General features: G+C 40.7%; 1 protein-coding gene across 12 annotated transcripts in view; it reads right to left on the bottom strand.

The window, feature by feature from the left end:
- OGDHL (oxoglutarate dehydrogenase L) overlaps window positions 1-24,868 on the bottom strand; it is a 111,641-nt gene that overhangs the window by 25,984 nt on the left and 60,789 nt on the right. For all 12 annotated transcript variants that reach the window (XM_053305768.1, XM_053305764.1, XM_053305765.1 and 9 more), the window contains 5 exons: window positions 24,051-24,203; window positions 22,523-22,625; window positions 22,002-22,130; window positions 19,554-19,704; window positions 13,726-13,853 (listed from right to left, as the gene is read on the bottom strand). In XM_053305768.1, coding sequence (XP_053161743.1) covers window positions 13,726-13,853; window positions 19,554-19,704; window positions 22,002-22,130; window positions 22,523-22,625; window positions 24,051-24,203 — 664 coding nt within the window. The remainder of the gene's footprint in view (window positions 1-13,725; window positions 13,854-19,553; window positions 19,705-22,001; window positions 22,131-22,522; window positions 22,626-24,050; window positions 24,204-24,868) is intronic.

Raw genomic sequence — 24,868 nt, forward strand, 5'->3', positions numbered from 1 at the left:
AGTTGCTGAAAGATTGGATTTTGTTTTGGTTTTGAGTTTGGGGTAAAAACAAAACAAAACTGCATTTTCTTCTTAATATTGGCATTTTCTCTCCGCATCCTGTCTAGTTTATGAGGGCTTAAAAGGGGCTGGAGAGCAGAAGAGCAGAATCCAGAGAGTCACACTTCCAGAAAGCAATAGTTGATTGAACCTATCTGAAAAAAGGAAGCACATCAAGGGAGCCTCTTGTCAGAACTCAAGTAAGGAAAAAGAGGGAAGAGGTTTGGAAAGGAAAGAATGGCAACTATCCTTTCCATATTATGTCTAATGCATGGACAATATTTTCATGTGTACAGACATGTTAACATATACAGTTAACATGGTCAACATGCATACAGCACTCTCCTCAATCTCCATTTTTGAGTTATCTACTCTCCATGTTGATTTTTAAATTGTGTACAGTAATTCACATGAAAACACACATGCACAGATGAACAGCAAATAACCCTACTGAATAGGAAAGCTAAATATGGTCACAGAGAGGTAAGGAACCTTTAAGTTAAGTCTGAGGGACACAGAAGTTAAGTCTGAGGGACACATTGGGCAGCTAGGCCAGCACGCAAGGAGGACATCCACACTATCAAAAACTATGTTCTACCGGGGTTTGGGAACTGGGTATGCTTCCAATTTTCAGCTGTGTGGAAGCCAGGTAGGAGGAAAATCTGGGTAGCTTTTCGTCCTGCCTTGCTTCCACACAACTGAAAACTGGGAGAACATATAGCTCCAGATCCCGGTAGAACACAGTTCTTGATTCTATGAGTGGCCTCAAGGGATAGCAAAACAGACTTGAAAGAGGTTTGGATGAAATGTGAAGGAGGGGTAACTTTTTTAAGGCTGGATAATTCACAGACATTTATTAACACATTTCAAAGCAGCAACAGCATCTGATAAGAAAAGCTCCTATGGGAGCACTCCCTGGTGGATGATTGCAGCTACAGTGGCTGCATTTTGTAGACTTCATTTTCAAGATTTGCTTTTCTGCAGTCAGGAAGTCTGAAAACTCGCATTATAAAATAAAACTCCATAATTTTTAATAAACATTCTTTGATACACAGAATAAACCAATTATTGCAGTTTTTTCATCTTACTTGCATAGAATTAAAAGGTAACCAAACATGCTAAACATGGCTGCTTTCTCTGAATCACATATTATAGTTTGATGCTGTTAGTTTTTTAAAAAAAATTGATTTTAAAATGTGTTTTAAATTTGTGTCAATTTTTACTGTGTTACTGGTTTAACTGTCATGTGGGATGTTGTATACCACCTCAAGTGCCTTCAGCAGGGAGAACAACTGAGTGATACAATAACTAGATCAATGAAAAAAAGCTTTTGTCATTTTTTTGCTGAACAAGTTAGCAGACAAAAGGAAATGACATTTGACAAGACAAGCACTAAAGTGCAGAATATACAATTGCACACTTAAATGAGAATAGAATTACATGGAGATTGTTACGAAAACACTTGTTACATTGATTAAAATTAGTAAGTACTTTGTAAAATAAACCATTTCCCTTTCTTTAATATTTATCCCATTTCTAAATCTGTATAATTATAACACATAGGTCAGGAACTTAAAATCATTATCACCTCAGGTCTACCAAAAGCAGTTTCCCAAACTATGATTACTTTAGGAAACAATGTTGTTTTACCAATGTTTCCAGCAGCAAACACATTGTATACGGACACCATACATCCATTAATATTCCTCTTGAAACACTATCATGTATGTGTGCAAGAGAAACCTGTTTGAACTATGGTTCCCAAAAAATGTGAATTATGTCCATGCATTACATACTTGCTATAGAAAACACTGGCATTTCCTGCAGCAACTCTAATGTGTGGAGTTGCCCTAAATGTTATTTGTAATTTCTGTACTGCAATGGAAAAGCCACAAAATTAAGTTCTGCCAGGATCTATAATTATGAACAATATTTTGAAAACTGTCAGTCAATATCTATCTACTAACAGTCAACAAAAGTTGGGCATTTAATTGAAATGTGTGTCTTCAGTAATTATATATTAAATCCAGCATAACCAGCTAGCCATAGTCATTGTTCTACAGAGTAATATTTAGAAACATACCAGGCAACCTATGGAGAAGTTATTAATAAACCTAGAAAGAAATCTCTGGACTCAGTATCTGGCTGTGATAAAAATTTGTATTCATACCTTTAATTAGAAAAGTTTTATGAACTTTGTAACTCCTGCTGACCAAAAGAGGACAACTTGGCTCTTGATATGCACTGCACACAGTAGGCTATCGCTTCAAACCCACCAGCAAGCAGTCACTGACAGGTCTCATGTACTTGTCATTTGTGATTTATACTGTGAGGAACAGAGACTGAAGCCTATCCAGGGATAATGTTCCTATAGGAATGAATTTTAAGGCCTGGATTGTTTCACAACATTTATAAAAATAGTGGGCAAAGTAGACTTAACATTTATGACACCAAAGGAAGTTCACTTTTATTAGAATGTTAAATTTTAGTTATTGTGTATTTGGTGGCATTTATTACCATTGCAGAGATCTTCAAAATCACCACTCGATTGCATAAGCAATTGCCCTAAGTCAATAATATGTTTCATCATATTGAAAATATGTTCCAAAAAATACACTTTTTTTCATGAAAATTTCTGATTGGCAGAAACACAGTCCTATTTCATATGGAAATAATCAAAACAAGAGGATAAAGGAGGAAGTTGAACTGCATTACCCAACAAATCTAGTGTGTGGTATCTTTATTTTATGTATTCATTTGATTAATCAGCTCTATGTATAGAGGTCCTGGGTGGGAAATAATGGAAGTTTATGATCTGGCATACATTACTTCTGTAGAACTCTTATAATTAGAGTGCTGGATTAGGACCAGGGAGACCCGAGTTCAAATCCCCATTCAGCCATGAAACTAGCTGGGTAACTCTGGGCCAGTCACTTCTCTCTCAGCCTAACCTACTTCACAGGGTTGTTGTGAAAGAGAAACTCAAGTATGTAGTACACCGCTCTGGGCTCCTTGGAGGAAGAGCGGGATATGAATGTAAAAATAAAATGATAATGATAATAATGATAATGATAATAATAATAATGGCACTGCCTTGGCGTGGTTGTGGGGCTTGTGTGCTCTGAGGAAGGTGAGAGCTATGCCAGAGGTCCAACCATACTGGACAGGTCTCACCAGAGAAGCCAGACAAAGAGTGCTGGGAGCATCAACAATATGGTGAGACGTAACTTTAATAAATCTATACCGGATCGGTCATCGCCCGGGTCAACAAGGACCATGCCAGGTGCTGGAGTCCCTGGACATCTGGTGGCAAGTGGGCAATAGGACTCAGGATCTTCAGCTGAGCAACCAGGGCTGGAGACTGCAAGGTTACTGGAAGAACGTCGCTTAACTGAAAAAAATATACAAAAAATGCCAAGAAGGAAATAATGATCTGCTATTACAAGTCTAGTCCAACGAGAAGAGGTTATTTAAAAAGAATGTACCAAATTTGGAAAGAGAAGCATCCAGATACAGAAATAACAGAACAAAGGCTAGCAGACCAGAGAAGATTCATAATAAGAAACAAAGTATCCACAGGAGTAGAGCTGGAAGAACTGCAAAGAGCAACACAGGATCAAGATATGGAAGAAGAATTACCACCAACTGAAGAAGTTGCTCAGGCACAGGTGGAGGAGGTGTTGGAAATAGAGGATGCCACTGTTGCTGAACTGTTTCAAAACCAGGCAACCTCCCCTTTGCCTTCACCTCAAAAACCCAAATGCCGTTTAACAGAAAAGCAACAAGAACTACAGCAAAAAATAACTGAGCACATGAACCAAACAACCACCAGGGTTCGACTTCCAGCTCTAAAAACAGTTGCCAAAAAACAACTTACTCAGGCATTAAAAGATGTCAATGCTGCACCTGCAGAAATAACAACCAATAATTTGCAAGAAACAAACCAACTAATGTACAGTGCAGCAACAATAACAACACAAGAGCTCGGATATAAGATCAGTGGACCTGTCAAAAAAGAAAGTAGTACATCACCTAAATGGAAGATTAGATTAGAAAATAAAATCTTCAGGCTCAGATCAGATGCTAGTAAATTGAAAGATATGAAAGACAAGAAGCTGAAGAATGAAAACACCAAACAGTATCTGATCCAAAAACACCACCTAGATTCAAGGAAAATTAGAAAAGTCCTGGAAATAATAAAGCAGCAAATAACAGCAGTGTCAAAGAAGATTAGCAGATACGAAGCCAGAATAACACAACACAGGCAGAATCTCCAATTCCAATCGAATCAGAGACGTTTCTACCAAAGCATAGAAGGAGAAACTGCAAAAAACGTAGAAACACCAAATAAAGAAGAAACAGTGTAATTCTGGGGGAAATTATGGGACAATCCAATAGATTATAATAAAAAAGCAGGCTGGATGAAAGAGGTCAAAAAAATGTAACCAACAAATGCAAGATCTAATAATAATACCAGAATTAATAAGTGAAAGAGCATAGAAAATTAAAAATTGGACTGCTCCAGGTGAAGATGAACTGCATGGCTTTTGGCTTAAACACCTAACAAGTCTTCATAAACAACTATCAAAACAGTTCAATCACATTTTGCAAGCAGGTGATATTGAACAATGGCTAACAACTGGGAAAACTCATCTCATCATGAAAGACCCAGCAAAAGGTGCAGTTCCAAGTAATTATAGACCGATAACCTGCCTGCCAACCATGTTCAAATTATTAACTGGAATAATAGCAGATGAAGTGATGCAAAACTTATTAACTAACAAACAGCTTCCAGTTGAACAGAAAGGAAATTGCCCAAACACCAGAGGCACAAAAGACCAGCTGCTGATTGACAAAATGATTTTAGAAAATTGCAAGAGAAGAAAAACCAATCTAAGTGTTGCATGGATTGACTACAAGAAAGCCTTCGATTCATTGCCTCACACATGGATACTAAAATGTTTAGAAACAACTGGTGTCAGCAAAAACATTCAGATATTTATTTTAAAAAGCAATGAGCATGTGAGTACACAGTTAACAATCAATGGCGAGACACTTGGACAGGTTAGCATTAGAAGAGGCATTTTCCCACTATCCCCTCTGTTGTTTGTAATCGCCATGACCCCACTTTCACAAATACTAAACAAAACAGGCCTCGGATACCAAACATCTAAAACATCCAGTAAAATCAACCATCTGCTGTACATGGACGATCTGAAGTTGTATGGAAAGTCCCAGTCAGAAATCGAATCACTGCTAAACACTGTCCGTATATTCAGTAGCGATATAGCAATGGAGTTTGGACTAGACAAGTGCGCTGCATTAATAATGAACAGAGGAAAAATAACACAAACAGAAGGAATAGAACTGCCCAATGGAAGCAAGATCAAGAAACTGGAAGAGAAAAAACCTTACAAATACTTGGTCATTCTCCAGGCTGATAACATCGCACACACTGAAGTTAAAAGAAAAATTGGAAGTGAATACATCAGGAGAGTTAGAAAAATCCTCAAGTCCAAACTCAATGGCGGGAACACCATACAAGCCATAAACACCTGGGCTATACCTGTTATCAGATACACTGCAGGAATAATAGACTGGACCCAGGCAGAGCTAGAGACGCTAGATCGTAAGACCAGGAAAATCATGACCCTCAATCATGCTCTGCACCCCCGCAGTGATGTAGATAGGCTATACCTCCCTCGCAGCTCAGGTGGAAGAGGAATGCTTCAAGTCCATCAAACAGTAGAGGAGGAGAAAAGAGGCATTGAAGAATATATCAAGGACAGTGAAGAAGATGCACTTCAAATGGTCAAGAACGAGAAACTATTCAACACCAATGAAACAAAGCAGGCCTACAAGAGAGAACAAGTCAAGAACCGAGAAGAAAAATGGAGAAATAAGCCCCTGCATGGTCAATATTTGCACAATATAAGTGGAAAATCAGACATCACCAAGACCTGGCAATAGCTTAAGAATGGCAACGTGAAGAAAGAAACAGAGGGTTTAATACTGGCTGAACAAGAACAGGCACTAAGAACAAATGTAATAATAGCAAAAGTAGAAAAAACAACCACAAACAGCAAGTGCCACCTTTGTAAAGAAGCAGATGAAACAGTGGACCACCTAATCAGCTGTTGTAAAAAGATCGCACAGACTGACTACAAACAAAGGCATGACAAGGTAGCAGGGATGATACACTGGAACATCTGCAAAAAATACAAGCTACCTGTAGCCAAACATTGGTGGGACCATCAAATTGAAAAAGTTGTAGAAAATGAAGATGTAAAAATATTATGGGACTTCCGACTACAAACAGACAAACATCTGCCACACAATACACCAGATATAACTGTAGTCGAGAAGAAAGAAAAACAAGTTAAGATAATCAACATAGCAATACCAGGGGATAGCAGAATAGAAGAAAAAGAAATCGAAAAAATCACAAAATACAAAGATCTACAAATTGAAATTGAAAGGCTGTGGCAGAAAAAGACCAAAATCATCCCAGTGGTAATTGGCACCCTGGGTGCAGTTCCAAAAGACCTTGAAGAGCACCTCAACACCATAGGGGCCACAGAAATCACCATCAGCCAATTACAAAAAGCAGCTTTACTGGGAACAGCCTATATTCTGCGACGATGCCTATAACAACAGCAACAACATTGACAATAAAATTCTGGCATCCCAGGTCCTTGGGAAGGATTCGATGTCTGGATAAAACAAACCAGTCAATAACACCTGTCTGACTGTGTAAATAAATAATAATAATGTGTTTAGTCCTCCTAAGAAGCAACTCAAGACATTGAACCGAAGGAGGCAGTACCAGGGAGTTCACACATTCCAAGGAGATAGTAGTGCCATCTGAAGAGGAGATTATGAACTCCTATAGGAAAGACCACCCGCTGTCCACTCCAGACCCTGAACTCAGAAATACAGAACACTTGAGTGAACATCTTGAAGCCTTCCAATAAATCCATTCACTAATTGCTCAGAACTCTGGGCTCATCTAAATCCTTGCCTCAGGTGCCAACAGTTCTGTTCAGAAGCTCCAGGCTAGAGCACAGCCCCCTTAAGCCTGATTATGCTGAACAAGGGATGAAGATCATAACAACCACTGAAGTTTTATACTGATCACAGGGAGATTCCAGCTAGACAAATCCTTCCTTCCTTCCTTCTCTCTCTCCTATCTATGAGGTGGTGAAAGTGCATAAAAGGGGTCTCTGCATGATTGACTATTAGCAAGGAAGGCCCAGCTCATATGTATTATAGGGAGGAGCTCCACCAGAGCTGCGGACAAGCCCAGTGAGGTTTCTTTTTTCCCTGCAGGAGGATGCCAGACCACCTGGAAACCCCCAGAGGACACCCTGGACGATGTGCCACCTCCCACCCACAAGTTGAGACCGGGTTCCCCCGCTCTCCTGGCTTGGACTCTACCCTGGACTTTGTCCAGATTCACATACACGTGGAACCAAAGGAGGACTTACATACATTGGCGATGCCTTGCAGTTTGCAACTAACTCAGATGGACACTTATTTTCTTATGGCTGTCATGACCTGCATATAGGTATGTATGTATGCATGTATGTAACCACCCGCCTCGGGAACGTGATCTATAACATATCTGCATGCTAAATGAACCATGCCAGCACAGTGGCTGACCACGCCAGGAACTCCTGCTGAGAACACCCCTGGAGGACCCCCTGGACCTGGAGAAGACCCTCCGCTGTCAAGGACCCATGCCCAGAGGCTGCAATTGGCAGAAGAAGACTGGCACAGCCCTGCCGGCCACATGAAAGGTGAGGCTGGGATCTGTCCCTCCCTTGGATCTTTTGGACATTCCTCTCACTGAACTCTTTTAACCAGACTCTACCCAAACCCGTAGGAACTTGCGTACAGTGCTATATTCTCTCTAACATTGCAACCACACATTTGTTAGTACGCGGCTGTGTTTTATCGGAAAATTCTATTCACTGTTGCTTATGTAAACCATATGTTAAACATTCTCTAATAAAAGTCAATCTGTATAGTGAAGGGTTTGCTCAGCTCCACCAACATGCTATTTCAATTCTGGATAACAGGGAATGAATGAATGAATGAATGAACGAATGAATGAATGAATGAATGAGCTCTGTCTCTCTGCCTGGGGTTTGCTCCTCAACTGCCTCTTATTGTCTCCCATTGTCAATCACCAGTCATCTGCCGATGTCTAGCCAAGCCTCTGTGGACCATGTCCCATTTCCACAGAGCCCAAATCAGGTCAATACTATAAGAAAGCAATTTTCTTCCTAATGCTATAATTCACAAAGCACCCTTCGCCTTTATTCAAGAAGGTCCTAACAAAAAAATCTGACTTCTGAATGCATGAAAAGGAGGCAAAAAGGGATTAGGGTTGAGTAGGTGGCATACCCTTTGTCATTCAGAGCCAATTCAGATGCTACAGAAAAGCACTGAGGATGCAGAAGTATATCTAGAAAAAGGCACCATGGGGGAGTCTCATGGATCCTGAGGATACTTCAGGTGGGGAACCAAAAGGCCAAGTTACTTCCTCTTCTGCTTTCCCTACCTGCTATGCTCTTCTGAACAAACGCTGAGTGAGGACAACACAAAACAAAAACATTGGAAATTAACAGAAGTAACACCCCAGATGCCTGGCAAAAACAGTAGATAAGTGGCACTCGGGTGCATTCATGAATGCATACACACTTTGCATTTGCAGAGAGCTTGAATTTTTATGTACATTCTTATGCTAATTCTATTCAAGATGTCTGACCAAATCTTGATGAAAATATGTCACTGAACCATTTGGTTTTCGTGGTGGTGAACTCCATGAAGAGCCCATGTGTAACTCCAGCATATGTTCTACTTTTCTCACTGTCAGAAACTTAGAACACACAGAGTACTGGCTTTTTGACTTTTTATTCAAAATATCTCCAGTATCTGTTCCATGACAAATAATTAATAATTATGTCCAACTGGAGAAATGTAAAAGCCTCATGGTCCTGTCATTTCATAGCCTGCTGTAACAAGAAAAATCTTTCAAAACTCCTGCATTGCAACTCCCTAGGATATTATATAAAGAAAGGGGAAAGCAAAAAGGCTTTCCTAGATAGGTTTCAGTCCAATTCTATTTTTAAACAAGCATTAAAAGACTTTCTACTGATGAGGTGGCATGGTTGAGAAAACACACAAGATGGCTCATTTGTTCAGGGCTTATTCACACATATGCTGCTCTATTAGGTTGGGAAGTCTGACTTTGTCAGTATAAAACTGGAAATCTGAACTCAAAGATCTTACAAAAATCTATGTAAACAAAAGATTGCAAAGCCCAGATATTCAGGCTAAAATCTGGTTTAGGAGATTACCCTACTCATATAAACTATCTCTTCATATTAAAACAATATTTACCTCCCTTTTCTTAACTGTTGCTCTACTAAAGCAGTGCACGGTCACTTAGTGATCAGACTACGCTGAACTAACAGGTGGGGCCATGTTACTAAAATTATGTGGCATTGAGTAGTATCAGTGACCACATAATGTACATCCTCTAGCAGCACACATTTCTGAAGGTGCAATGAACTGATGCTGACAAAGTACTTGGATGTGGAACTTGGATGTGGAACGGGTTGATCAGTTCCCCCTGAAAACAAAGATGAGAAAGGTACTTCCTTTTTCATCTTTGTTTTCAAGTGTCACCCTGGTAGACATAAAGGTGTTGAGAAGTAGTGTCAGCTTGCTGTTTGTATTATCCTGTCTTTCCAACCTTTCCCCACAGCAAGTTGCATGACTGTCAAAAATAGCATGATTCTTTCAATTAACATAAATGAAGCTTAATTCAACATGATCTTCCATTCACCAAGAAGTTTCTGTGGCTGGTTTGTCTTGTTTTTTTAAAACAGTGTGTTTTGAAATGGCAACACACCATTCATTTTACTAATGCATTTTAACATTCAACTTGCTGATCAGGCTTCCTATTATATTTAATACAGCTTAATGTCCACCCATAAGGAAGTGACAGAGTTATATGATGATGATGATGATGATGATGATGAATTCGATTTATATACCACCCTTCCAAAAATGGCTCAGGGCGGTTTACACATAGAAATAATAAATAAATAAGACGGATCCCTGTTCCCAAAGAGCTCACAATCTAAAAAGAAACACAAGATAGACACCAGCAACAGTCACTGGAGGTATTGTGCTAGGGGTGGATAGGGCCAGTTACTCTCCCCCTGCTAAATAAAGAGAATCACCACATTAAAAGGTGCCTCTTTGCCAAGTTAGCAAGGGTATTAGAAGGGGATTCTAAATTTAATACAGTCTGGGGAAGAAAACTAAATGGCTAACCTGTCAGCTATCTTGAATAGTTATTGAAAAACCGTACTCCTCTATATAACAGACATCTAATCTTTGGCATGCAAAGTTCTGAGAGACTGGAAATAAGAATGTATAGTTGGATTTCACCATGTGGGCATTTTGTATTAGTTATTTCATCATTTTTTTCAGAATTATCAGTGAAGCAGAGTATTCATTTACACCACACTTATACTATTCTGCACTTCCAAGTGAACAGAATCCCCACCAAATTTCTAAGCACATGCAGCTGCTAGTCAACAACTGTATTTACCTGAATCCAAAACTAGGTTTTTTCCAAGTTCTTTGATATTATAATGGGGGGGGCCGGCGGTTTTTGTCTTAAGCTCAGATTTTGTACAAGGGCTTTTACCTGGGTTAAAGGGCATGAACACGCCCTTTACTCCAGGTACAGGGTCACATGTATGCTTGGGCTGCATGCAGTGCAAGCATACACAGAGTCAGGTGCCTAGAGCATCCAACTCCCAGGGGAATCCCTAATGCACCACATTCATGACACAGAGCACTGTGGGATTCCTGGTGGCCGAGACAATGAGTCCTGGCCTCCAGAGATCCATGCTGCTCTATGCAGTATGAATTGTGTGGCTGTGCGGTGGTGCACCAATGAGGATGTCGAGGATCATGGGGGGGGGGAGTAGGTGATACCCTGCCTTACCACCACCACCCAAAGACAGTCATGAAAATAGCTTAATTGTCTTGCTGGGTGATTAATTCATTATAAAGAGGGCAGTTAGTCACTCATTGCTCTGTTTACCAGGCCTCTCCCCACCCTGTCCCAACCAACAGCTCCCTCTTCTAATGCGGGACTAAATGTTTGATGCTGGCAGGAAGAGAGAGCCCAGCCAGCAACGCAACCCATGACTCAGTTGTCCATTTCAACACACAACCAAACCACGGGGGACTGAAGACCAGTGAAAGAGCAGCATTTAAAGGGAAGGAGTCAGTGGAAACCACATATAGGCAAGATACAGAAACACACTATAGATGCTGCAAACAATCTCTCTTCTGCTCTCCTTTTTTTTTTTTTTAAGTAGTCTCATAAAGCTGGTAAGGCAAAGACATTACACACACACAGTCTCCACAGCACAGGTATGTGGTAACACTCCACAGTGCCACAGTGACTGTACACAAAATTTGTGACGGGGACTGGAACGGGCAGTTTAGCAACCACTTCTGTGCAAACTGATGAGTGGCACTCAGCCAGAAAAAAAATATAAAGCTGGCTAAAGAAGCCACAGTGCTAAAATATAAAAATAAGTTATAAATCCAGTTTATAATGAAGGCATGCAAGGAAAGCAGTAGCATTTCCAATATTTCTAACATGCACCCCCCCCTTTCCCAGAAATTCTCTTTTATGTCGTAGAGTAACTCAACTGCAGTGGTATCCCTGTGGAAAATCAGTCCTGCCAGGATACCATTTTAGTAGAACTATGATACACTTGGTGATCTTTAGTGGTTCAATAATAACTCAGCACTAAGCTCACAGCTCTAAACAGGTGCCAGCTCTCTGCTTCTGCATCTGCCAGAAAAGCCATTTGAAGCTTCATCATGCAGGGCCATTCAATTAATTTTTACTTAATTAGCTTCAATCCAAAATAAAACTAACAGGAATCCCCAAAATGACTGAGCGTTTTTTGGCTTATTTACACTAGCACAAATTCACACCAGGTGCTTAATTTCTCTCTCCTGTCACAACTACATTTACATGCATATATGACAGGTCTAAAAAGATACTGTCCAACATCCAGATTAGCACTACACACGTGTGAGTCCCAGGCTATGGCTGGGCTGTCGCACATGCAAGGAAATTTTTCACTTATCCCCTGCTTCCCTCTAAAGATCATTGTGCATCACTAAAACACGTCCTTGAGGGCCACATGATCCACAAGGACAAATTTTCATGATGCACAGTGGGCTTCGGGGGGCGGGGGGGTGTCAGCAAAAATTACTCCTCCCCCCCTTCACACAACAGCACACTTGTAGCCTGGATCTCAACACTGCTGCACATGCACAGCCGTACCCTCGATGTCAGTCAGTATAAAACATGACGCAGAATTCCACAAACCATTTATTTATTTATTTACATTTATATCCCGCTCTTCTCCAAAGGAGCCCAGAGTACTCATACTTGTACTACATACTTGAGTTTCTCCTCACAACAACCCTGTGAAGTAGGTTAGGCTGAGAGAGAAGTGACTGGCCCAGAGTCACCCAGCAAGTCTCATGGCTGAATGGGGATTTGAACTCAGGTCTCCCCGGTCCTAGTCCAGCACTCTAACCACTACACCACGCTGAATATGAATAATTCTGTTCTCTGGTAAACTGGTAATTCATAAAAGATGAGAATTGCTCATAGCCAATTTTTCTTTTATGGTTACTATTAAAAGAGAACTATGATCAAGTGGTGATTATAACCCTTACATTTTTACCACCTCCAATAATAAAGTAACTAGTACTGAAGGAAATAAAACATTTCAGGAGAGTTTTGATTCTCAGGAAACCTAGTTTTTATCTGCATTTGTCAGTATCAACAGAAATACTAACTGTACCGATACTTCAAATATAAAGAAATATAATATGCATATATTACGCTGGCCATATCCATTCTAATGAAATGTTGGTGCAATGAAAGCCCAGCATGTACTTCAGGGGAGGGGCGGTTTTTTAAATTTCCCCTTCCTTCTGTAGCAGACTGTGACTCCCAAAAATATGTCCCTGTGGGATATGTGACCCTTGGGCACATATTTTTGGAAGTCACAGCCAGCTACAGAGGAAAGGGGAGATTGAAGAAAATCGCTCCTCCCCTGGAGTGTGTGCATGTCTCTGCATACACACTTTGTTAGTCTTGATGTCAGCCATTGTCATTCAAAATGTATTGAATCTTTTTTTATATAATTTCAATTCAATTCTGCCAAGCAATTCTTCATCAATGGAATAATACAACCTGTCCTCAGATATGGATGCTTTGTACAAGAATATTCCATCATGGCCTTTACTTCTATTGGTTTTATGATACTGTGTAAACTGACTACACTACATTTTACATTCCAATCCTTATAACAACTGTTAAAACATCCCCTGTAATGGGACTGAGAAAAAAGGAACTTGGTAACTAGGAAAAGCGGTGCACTGTGAAATCATCCATGTTCTTAATTTGAAAGGCAAGATCACAGTTTTAAAAAATTAAAATTAAAATTAAATGTGTAAATTCAGGTCAGCTCAAAGCTCAACTTACTTTAGCCAGCAAACCATGTAATTTCACATAACCTCAAATTCCACAATTAACTAAAGAAAATCTCTCAAACTTACCTAATACTCCATACTCTGAAAGGGAGCTATTGCATACAGTGTAGGGGGCCTGCTGTTCCCAGAGATGATTCATAGGAACACAGGTCCGTTTGTCAACATCTTGATCATGGAGCACATGGTGACGATGGCTGCAAAGGTGTTTAAACACAATTGTTTTGAAAGATATTTTTAAGACAAGAACAAGAAAGAGAAGTTGTAGTATTTACAGGACACTTTGAATTTTCAAAGTACTTCACATATATATTATCTTAATTTTTATAACAACCTAGGAAGGTAGGTCAGTACTATTATTTCCATCTTGCAGACAGAGCACCGACACTGAGAGATAGTAACTTGCCTAAGGCACTAGTGAGTTCACGGCTGAGGTGACATTTGAACCAGCAGTTTCCCAGCTTATAATTCACATTCTTACACTGCGTTACATCAGCATTTAGACTATTTTATGTATAGTTGTAAAGGTAAAATGTATGCCTAATGCTATAGAAATTTGTAGAGTACCTACACAGAAGGATACCATTCACCAGATCTAGAAAACCTCATGGATTAATGATTTGTATCAGTGTGCGGGCAACAGGGATTAAGCATAATATATATTTTCCTTATATACAGGCTTAGCACCTGTATATCTACGGGATCACCTCTCTCGACCAGTGTATCCTGTCCTGTGAGGTCTTCTCAGTTGGCCCTCCTTAGTGTCCCGGGCCCTGGTGTAGTGCGTGATGCTTGGGCCTATAGGAGGGCCTTCTCTGTGGCCGCCCCTCTTCTTTGGAAAACCCTCCCCCACCCAGATTAGTTCAGCCACCTCCTTAGTGGCTTTTAAGGCCCTTCTTAAAACGTACCTTTTTCGCCAGGCTTTTGCCCTTTAATTTTTTGTTCTTGTTCTTGTTCACCGCCTAGAGTCTTTGGAGGAGGCGGTGCATAAGAAATTTTTAATACATAAATAAATATTAAAAGGCCTGAAAGAGGAAATATACAGTTCTGACAATAGTCTTAACACCGTCTTTCTGCCACTGTAGATAACTTTGGAATTGTTTCTATGCAATGCATGAAGCTTTTAGTGATATGCAGCTACACTCCATAAAATATGAAGCGTGGAAGCCATTACACAACAGGGCTGCTCTCCCTCTAATTATAATTAGCTGCAAAATTATATTACTCATCACCATGAATCATGTGCCGTTTGTATTGTGCACCAGCTTCCACCTCCTTGAACATTTCTCAGGACCAAGATCTGAAAAAGCTGCATCCTCCTCGCTGCCCACCGTTCACATGCTCACTGCTTAGAGCTCTCTGGAGCTCCATTAATCAGCATTAGAATGTTGCACCAAGGAGCATTATCAAAACAGAGATGACTAAAGTAATTACTGTAATCCATTAACTCCCTGAGCAAGACCAACTGAGTGAAACACACCAATATGTTCAAGCTCTACAACCACTAAAAAAAGAAGGGCTATTACCCTGATAATAGCTATTCTGTGGTGCACACCTGCCGATGCTGAACAAACTGCAGACAGAAACTCTGTTCTTCTAAGGCATTTCAGCAAAAACTGCTAAAAACTCTAAATCGGAATTCGTTAATGTGACAAAACCAGAGACCAAAAGAATGTCAGGCTAAAATACAACTACAGAAGGGTAACAGAGAGAGCATTTTTTGTTGACACCCTTCTCAAAAAGACCCTCTAAGAGCCAATCTACATACTATGCAGAATGATAGTCTACTTTAGGTGGAAGACCAGAACCTTTGTTACAAGATGAGGAGGATTATCTAGCACTTCAGACTGTAGGGCTCATCATAATTTTAGATGCTCCTTCGTGTATTACCACCCCCACCCCCACACCCAATGATCTAGCACACTAAGGACAACCTTTTGGTGTAACTAAGGACAACCTTTTGGGATGTATTAGGATATTAAACCTTGGGAATATTTTATGCTAGTGATGATTCAAAACTGATCTACCATCTGCAACTTAAAAAGTAAGAACTCTTGCCACCTTAATCTATCATTTCATTCTGACTAAAGTATAGTCATTCTAATGTGTAGAATATTCTAATTCATGAGGCTGAAAAAAACAATAAATTCAATTGCCATGAGCAACCATCACATAACCAAAGACTGAGATACAAGTGATGAAAGTCACTTATATCTTATGAGAGTCACCCAGAACTCTTGAACATTTTCCCAGAGCACATCAACGTTTTTCCTCAAGATCCAAGGAAAAGCCACAGAAACAAGACTACTTTTCCTCCACTTGGGCTGCTAAATGCAATAACCCAAAGCTTCCAACCTTGCCACATTTCTCCCAAACTCTCTAGGAAGATATTGCAGTTAGTCAACATCCAATTGCCATCAGACCTTCTTTTCCTAAACAGCCAGGAATCCTTGCAGTCAATTTATAATTCAAATAGATTTTCCATTATTCCACATAATTGCATGTTCTTTTTTCACAGTACATAACATATTAAGTGTTGCAAACAGCAAAAAAAATTAATTTTTAAAAATCCCACCCAGGAGGAGTATTTCTCTTCTGTACTCCAGGGCCCCCTGGCAATTGGCTATTGTTGGTGATGCCTTTTTTACTGATGGGAGAAATTGACAGATTATTTCAACAGTGACTGGCTTTGGGAATTATAGTGGGAGGAGGAGGGTCTGTTCTTTTAAGGGGGGAAAGTCCTGCCACTTGAGGCGGGCTCTTTCCTTTGTCCCCTCCTCCTCTTCTTCCAGTCCTAGTGATCAGATTGTAGCCACCCATGGTCTCAGGATGCTGTTGTTTAATGCCAGATCTGTCTGTAATAAACTTCTTCCATCTTTGATCTCCTTTTAGATGAACAGGCAGATTTGGCTTGCATCACTGAGACCTGGTTATATCCGGATGGGGGTATTCCCCTCACTGAGATGTGTCCACCTGGCTTCTCTGTGTTTCATCATCCCCGAGGTCATGGTCGGGGTGGTGGTGTCGTGGTGATTTTAAAAGAAGATCTTATGTTGATCAGGGGCCCTATCCCACAGGTGATGGGGTGCGAATGTCTTTCTATAAGTCTGGGTCAACGTGACAAACTTGGGCTTCTCCTGGTTTATCGACCTCCTCGTTGTCCATCTGCTGCCCTTTCCGAGCTCTTTGATTTGGTATCAGGCCTGGTGATTACGACCCCTAGACTTATGGTTCTGGGGAATTTAAATCTTCCAGCTTCTGATGGGGGTTCGATGGTTCGGGAGTTCATGAGCTCTGTGGCTACCATGGGTTTGTCTCAGATCATTTCGGGCCCGACTCATGTGGGTGGACATAGCTTGGACTTGGTTTATCTTTCAGGGCAATGGCAGGCAGATCTGGTCATGGAAAATATTGTCATCTCTCCTCTGCCATGGTCCAATCATTTTCTGATTAATATGCAGATTGCAGCGGCCCCCTGTCTCTACCGGGACAGCACTACAACACGGATGGGCCGCCCCAGGCGCCTCATGGATCCTGTCAGATTCTAGGAGGCTCTTGGGGACATTCCTTGCAATCTGGTAGGCGTTTCTCCATCACAGCTCATGGAATCTTGGAACATCGAGGCCACGAGGGCGTTAGATGAAATTGCTCCCAAGCGTCCTCTTACGGTTCGTGGATCCCGGCTCCCTTGGTTCTCTGAGGAGCTTGGGGAGATGAAACAGACCAAAAGATGCTTGGAACGCCATTGGAGGAAAACTGGTGCCAAAGATGACTGAATACGACTACTTGCCTGTATTCGGGAATATTCTAGGATGGTAAGAGTGGCGAAATCCCAGTATTTCTCCGCTCTTATCGCATCAGAGGACTCTTGTTCAGTGGCCTTATTTTGGATTACCCGCTCCCTTCTTAGGAGAGAGAAGCCGGTCGATGTACAATCTGGACGCTGTGATCAATTTGCTCAATTCTTTGCTGATAAAGTCACCCACCTTCGGCTAGAGTTTGACTCTACTTCTGTTGGATCTGATCAGATAGAGGGGATTCCGCCCTGTGATGTTATATGGGACACCTTTGAGTTGGTTGAGGATATGGACACGATTCTCTCGGGTATGGGTGCGGCAACATGTTGTTTGGACCCTTGTCCCTCCTGGCTGGTTAGAACAGCTGGTGGGAATGTTAATTCTTGGCTACGGGAGTTGGTTAACTCCTCGTTATGTGAGGGTTTCATACCAGCAGCCCTTAAAGAGGCGATAGTTCGCCCTCACTTGAAGAAACCCTCCCAGGACCCTGAGGTCCTTGACAACTATAGGCCAATCTTCAACCTCCCTTTTGTAGCGAAGGTGTTAGAAAGGGTTGTATGTGCCCAGCTTGAGAGGGTCTTAGAGGAAACTGGCTACCTTAATTCTTATCAGTCAGGTTTCAGGCCTCGGCATAGCACAGAGACAGCATTGCTCGCTCTGGTAGATGATCTTCTTCGGGACCTTGATGAGAGTAGTGTCTCTCTCCTGGTCCTTCTAGATCTCTCAGCGGCTTTTGACACTATCGATCATGCTATCCTCCTTGACCGCCTGCGTAGGTTGGGTATCGGGGGCACTGTCTTACAGTGGTTCCGTTCGTACCTTAGCGGGTGTGTCCAGTCGGTATGCATTGAGGACAGATGCTCTGACCCATGGCCACTCCTTTATGGAGTTCCCCAGGGTTCAGTTCTTGCCCCTGTCCTCTTTAACATCTATATGGAGCCGCTGGGTCAGGTCATTTCCCAGTTTGGGGTGAGATTTCATCAATATGCTGATGATAGCTGTATATTGCCATCCCAGACCATTCTGGAGATGCTGTTTCTGTGCTTACTCGATGCCTGGAAGCTGTTAAGGTCTGGATGAATCAAAATAAGCTCAGACTGAATCCCACCAAGACTGAACTACTTTTACTCAGCCCTCATACCGGCCAACGGCTGGATGTGAACCTTGTTTTAGATGGGGTGGTGCTGCCCCTGAAGGAGCTTGTACATGACTTGGAGGTCCTTTTGGATTTGCACCTCCTGCTTGAACAGCAGGTGGAGGCTGCAGCCAGAAGTGCCTTTGCCCAGCTTCATCTGATTCGTCAATTACACCCTTACCTTGATCGGCAAGCATTAATGACAGTGACCCATGCCCTTGTTATCTCCCGCCTAGATTATTGTAACGCCCTCTATCTAGGGTTACCTTTGAGGATGATTGGAAAGCTACAACGGGTCCAGAATGCAGTGGCTCGTTTACTTATGGGTGCCAGAAAATATGACAGGGTAACACCTCTCCTGCAGTCATTGCACTGGTTGCCTATTCGCTACCAAGTTCAATTTAAGGTCCTGGTTTTGACCTTCAAAGCCTTGCGGGGTTTGGCACCTGTTTACCTACAGACCTGCCTCTCCCATCCAGTTACATCCTATCCGGTCAGATCTGGTCAGATGGCCCTTTTGTCGGTCCCCGATTTCCGAGAGGTTCGGGGTGCTAGAACCCGTGAAAGGGCCTTCTCGGTTGCCACCCCACTTCTCTGGAATTCCCTTCCCCTGCAGATTCGTTTAGCTCCTTCTTTGTCGATTTTTAAATCCTTATTGAAGACTTTTCTTTTTTGTCAGGCTTTTACCCAGTAGTTTATCTATTCCCTTCCCCTCTGTTAGTTACTTTAGTTTTATTTAGAATGTAATTTTAATGCTGTCTGGTTTTGCATGTTTTGTAAAATAATAGGCACAATACACTACATTCATAATATACCCAGAGTCTTTGGAGTGGGCGGTATATAAAGTGTTTCAAATAAATACATACATACATACATACATACCTACCTATAATTCTTATTTATTAGCATCAACTCTCACCTGAATCTGTAAGACATTTTCTACAAAGTCAGATTACACTACTCACCTGAAAGTGCCCCTTTCCACATCCTGTCCACTTAGGCGAACATGGATACCTTCTTTCAATAAAGATCCAAAAGCCATGTATTCCCCCAAGGCCCAGTCAACAACTCGATTTTTTGTCATTTCCAGTCGGCCTTTCAAAATCCGAGAAAGTCCTAAATATGGGATGTGGGAAGAATTAGTGCTTGCAACTCTCAAATATTTATCTGGAAACTAATTCAACTGCATTGAGGCAGAAACTGGACCACCAAGGAAATGGCCAGAAAAGGATAAATGTACATCCCTTTAATCCTTTCCCCACCTACCATTGCATGTTTCTGCTACCATTACATAGTTTCACAGCAATCCAGCCATTCCAATGCAACTATAAGACTTTCATCATTTTTTTAAAAGTTTCATGCACTTAAACTGCTGTTTCTATTTAAACTGGTTATGCAGCTAAAAGCCTATTCATCATAGCTCCTTCCTGGTCATCTTGCAATGGCACTTCACTACATCTGAACACCCTTCTAATGATAAATATTTATCCTGGTTTGCCTTACATCTCAAATCAGTAACACATAAACAACATTCATTTCAGGAGAATCTACTTCCATCTAAGATGAATAAAAGCAAAGCCCCGGACAGCAAGCATCTACCTCCTTACACAGATAAGTGCAAGTAAGCAACCAACCAATTCTGTGTTTTGCTTCATTTTTTAATTTTATCTGTTTGCACTACTTCCTGATCTAGGCAAATAAAGGGTATTGGATATGTTAAAATACATGAAGTTCTTTTATCCATGAAATAGGCACAATACGCTACATTCACAATATAGCCAATACCCGTCCCTAATTCATGAACTAACCATATATCTAGCTTACTGATGAAATAGGCAAGTACTTGACTAATTCATTAAATGTCATGGCCAAAGCAAAGTTTGTGTTATAGTCATGGAAAGTCTTGCATAAGCTGTGCTTGTTTCATGAAGAAGGCCAAGCTGTTGCGCAATTTAAGCATTTTTGTAAAAGCTGGATGATTTTTGCAAGGCACTAGCTATTTCATGAAGCAAGCAATATTTCACTTTTAAAAAACTTATTCATAATTGTAGTGTGGGTGATACATCTTTTAACAATTGCCCCTTAAAATTGAAGAGCCTTACAGAGGTCCACAAAGCATCAAACAGATGGTTCCCTGTTTGTACCATATTACTTGTAAGTGTTTCAGAAGAGTGTGCATGTGTGTATTCAGCAAAACCCTTGTCTAAGAATGTGTAGAAACTGATGACAGAACTACAGTTTGTATACAAGGCCTCCTACAGATACTTCCTAATGAGTAATGATATTTTGATTTAATAAGAAAATTTATGTTAATTACATGCCACTTGAACACAAAACATTCAAGATGCATAATTGAAAGCATTGCTGTAATCGCTTCTAAGGAATTTTAATTGCATAAAATAACCCCTGTTGATCAATCTCAGAGGAAGGAAAATAAATAAAAGAAAGGCAGATTTGATGATCAAAAAATTATTCAAATCTCATGAAGCTCATCTGGTAGTTTGTCATTTGTGTGGCATGATTCGACTCTAGGGATCCAGTTAAGAAAATGAATCAATGAATCAAGTGACACAGATCACTTCAAAGTCAACAAGCTGGTTCCGGCAGGAAGAGCCACTTATTGGCCACCAGCGGCAACTACAAACATAACAGCATTTGTAAGAGAATGATGCAATCATCAAGATGAGCATAGCCACTGATTGCCTTGGCAACTCCCCCTTTCCAGTTTCTTCCCAACTTTCACATTCTCTATTCTGGTAACTTTTTGATCACTTGCAAGTGTTCTGAAAGCAAGCCACCCTATGAAAAAGATGTCCTTAAAAAAAACAAAAAAACACCTTTTCACATGGAGAAAAAGAAAGATGAATCGTGGTGCTAGAAGTGTTAAAGACAAAAATCAGTCCATTCACTATAGCTCCTAAGGGACACAAGAGCCAGTCATTATCATCATTTTGGGCACATTCACCCTCTAAAATAAATCTTAGTACTATTAATTTAACTTTACTTCGAGTGCCATTACTTCCCTATCATCTCCTGAGCAATGTGTACCGGACCATTAAAATTAACAGTAAACTAATGATTGCTTCAATTCAGCAAGTCCTTCAATTCAGCAAGTCCTTCAATTCAGCAAGTTCGATTATTAGCAATTCCTTTAACACTGCTTGTACCAATGTTTAATATGCTTGACAGAAAAGTAAGACATACAAGTTTGTATAACAGTTGCTCATGCCGTGCATTTGTATATGGTATATTAACATTACCTGCTTTAAAAGGATGGGCATGAAAGGAAACAATTTCTTCTGTTCAGAAAACAATAACATCCTGAACAGAGGACAGGGAGAAGCAGCATTACACCAAGAAATATTTTTGATAGCTAACTGTGCATCTGAAGAAGAGTATAATTTTCCTCTCACCTCCATGTATTTTAACTCCCTCAAGGGGTACAGAGCTAGCTACATTTCCAATATGGGTCAGCATGTCTTCAGGGATACCAGTAGGAGGACAAGTCATACTCTTTGGTTCACCATCCAAATTAAAAAAACCTGGAAAAGGAGATATTTTGAAAAGTAAAACACAAATGGGAAAATCCTGCTTCTGTAGAAAAATAGCATACTATAAAGAAGTGATAACCAGTTTCCTATTAAAAGTAAACAAACAAGTGGAACACGCAACAAAAATGCTGTGTCAGATCTGAAATCTCTTGTTTCATATTGACAGGAAGGGACAGAACAGGGCATTGATAGACAGCAAGAAGGTGAAATGTAGGATTGGGCAGCCCTATGACTCTTTATTTCTTTGTTTGCATAGGCAAACCAGGGGCCAAAAACTTCAATTCTGCATTAATCACAATTAAACTAAAAGTTAAAAAGATCTGGGTTGAAAAAGTAAGTAAAATATCTCATCTCACAGTTGCATTTGAAGTATCACTTCCTACCTGGCCAAGGTGAATCAAGCCAATGTTTAATATGAAGAATTTTATTATCTTTAGATCTGGTATAAGCTTCTTCACATATCTTATCATACTTTGCAATTTCCTCCTGCAGAACAGGGGGAAAAAATCAAATTGACAATTCTATAGCAGTAATGCATGAAGCTAGTGAATACTGTACTATGGTTCCATCAAGGCAGTGATGTTCAATCTCTTCATACCCAGAAAGCCCCTGATGGAAGTGGTGTGTGTGTGTGTGTGTGTGTGTGTGTATACCTGTATCTATCTCCATATATATCTGTCTCTCCTTTTTCCTCCGTTCCCATTTTTCCATTCTTTGCCTCTTAAGCCCCTCTCCCAAAACTGCCTTAAGGGGACCCCAAAGTTATTAACAAGTCCAGAAAATCTAACAAGTATGTATGAATATGAATTCAACAAATATTTCTATACTGCTTTTCAACAAAAGTTCCCAAAGAGGTTTACATACATACATACATATGCTCTTTGTCCCCAAAGGACTCACAATCTAAAACAGAAACCTAAAATAGACACCAGCAACAACCACTGGAGGGATGCTGTGCTGGGGAGGTGAACATGTACTAAAAGGTCAATGGTCATCTTATTTAAAATGAAATATGGCTTTTAAACATTTTTGCATTAAGCAAAGATGCATTTATCATTTGCATTTATCAGCAGAGCTTTTATTTATGTTGGTTATTTATGCTCAGGACTGGTGCCAATTGGAGGTTGAATTCCAAGGCAAATAGGAGCAATGGGAGGCAAGGCTTGTCCTGGATTGGGATTGCAACAAGGGGAAGTGTTAAAGCTCCCTCCCCGCACACTATGGTGCCAATCTTGCTGCTATTTACTTAAGAAAAAAAGCACATCAACCACAAAGAGCCCCTGGTGGCGCAGTGGTAAAACTGCTGCCCTGTAACCAGAAGGTTAGAAGTACGATCCTGACCAGGGGCTCAAGGTTGACTCAGCCTTCCATCCTTCCGAGGTCGGTAAAATGAGTACCCAGAATGTTGGGGGCAATATGCTAAATCATTGTAAACCGCGTAGAGAGCTTCGGCTATAGAGCGGTATATAAATGTAAGTGCTATTGCTATTAAGAATGCACTTAATGTAACATTTAATTTGACCCTGAGTGTCCCAAAAGCACAGCATAAGGTCAGAGGAAAAGGAGGGATTGATCACTGTAAGGTGATGGAGGGAGGAGGAAAATGGGATGGGAGGCACCATGGTGACAATTCATGGACCCCTGTGCTTAGTAAAATGATCTGTCATTCATCAGCTTTGTGCTGCCCTTGCTCTTTCTCCTTTGTTGTCATTGACTGAAGTTCTTGGAATGCTCTGTAAGAACCTTCCTTGAGGGCAAATTGTTTTTAAAGTATCTGAAATAACCTCTGACGTATGCCTTAACAATGTACAAAGAAAAAAAATTAAATTTAAAAAATTAGGAAAATAATAGCAGTAATGATTTTATGAAAGCAGCACACAAATGGTCTTCTGGCTTGCTGACACGCAATACCTCAAACTCCTGCAGTGTTACAGTTCCATCAGTAATCAGCTTGTCAGCATACTTTTTCAGCACAGGCACCTGCTTGTGAATCTGCTTGTACATCAAAGGCTGAGTAAACATGGGTTCATCCATTTCATTGTGGCCTCGTCTTCGGTAACAAACCTACAGGAAAAAGTCTTATTTCCGTCAGTGTGCAACTGCGCATTATTAAGAATAAAAATTCATTAAACAGGATCTAGACTAGTGTTGCCTTAGCATAATGCTGTTTGCTGGCATAAGGATGAGGCTTGAGGGGTTTGAATGAAGAAAGTAAACTCTTTTCTAGACTCATTCTGGAACTAGCAGGAGGTGCTGCGCTACCACTAGTGCAACATGGGGCACTAACTAGTTGCTGCACAATCAGTAGCAAAATCTTGTTTCTGTCCCAGAAAAGGTTTTCCATTGGCAGGTATGGAATACTGCAACTTTATTTCACAACTGCATGCTGGCACGGAAGACAAGTTCCAAAGCTGAACCTGTGCCAAAGTAATTGCTTACACTCAGGTTTGTAAAGTCATCATGAAAATGTTTCAGTGAAAGCATTTTGGGTCCTGTTCTGGATGCTACCAGGGAGAAGGAGCAGCTTATAAATCATATCACAATGTTCAGCAAAGAGCACTATGTGTAGAGCCTACTATAGAAAGTGTTCAAGGGTCGGGATCTAAAGAAGCCCATGTGCACACACTTCACATACTTCCATGTATACATGGTATTCTACCAATCGCCCCTTCTTGTCAAGTTGCACTGGCTGCTCTTCCAGATAGTCTGTCCAAAACTCAGGAGAGGCT

Source organism: Hemicordylus capensis, chromosome 3 (assembly GCF_027244095.1).
Source record: "Hemicordylus capensis ecotype Gifberg chromosome 3, rHemCap1.1.pri, whole genome shotgun sequence".
Taxonomy (NCBI): domain Eukaryota; kingdom Metazoa; phylum Chordata; class Lepidosauria; order Squamata; family Cordylidae; genus Hemicordylus; species Hemicordylus capensis.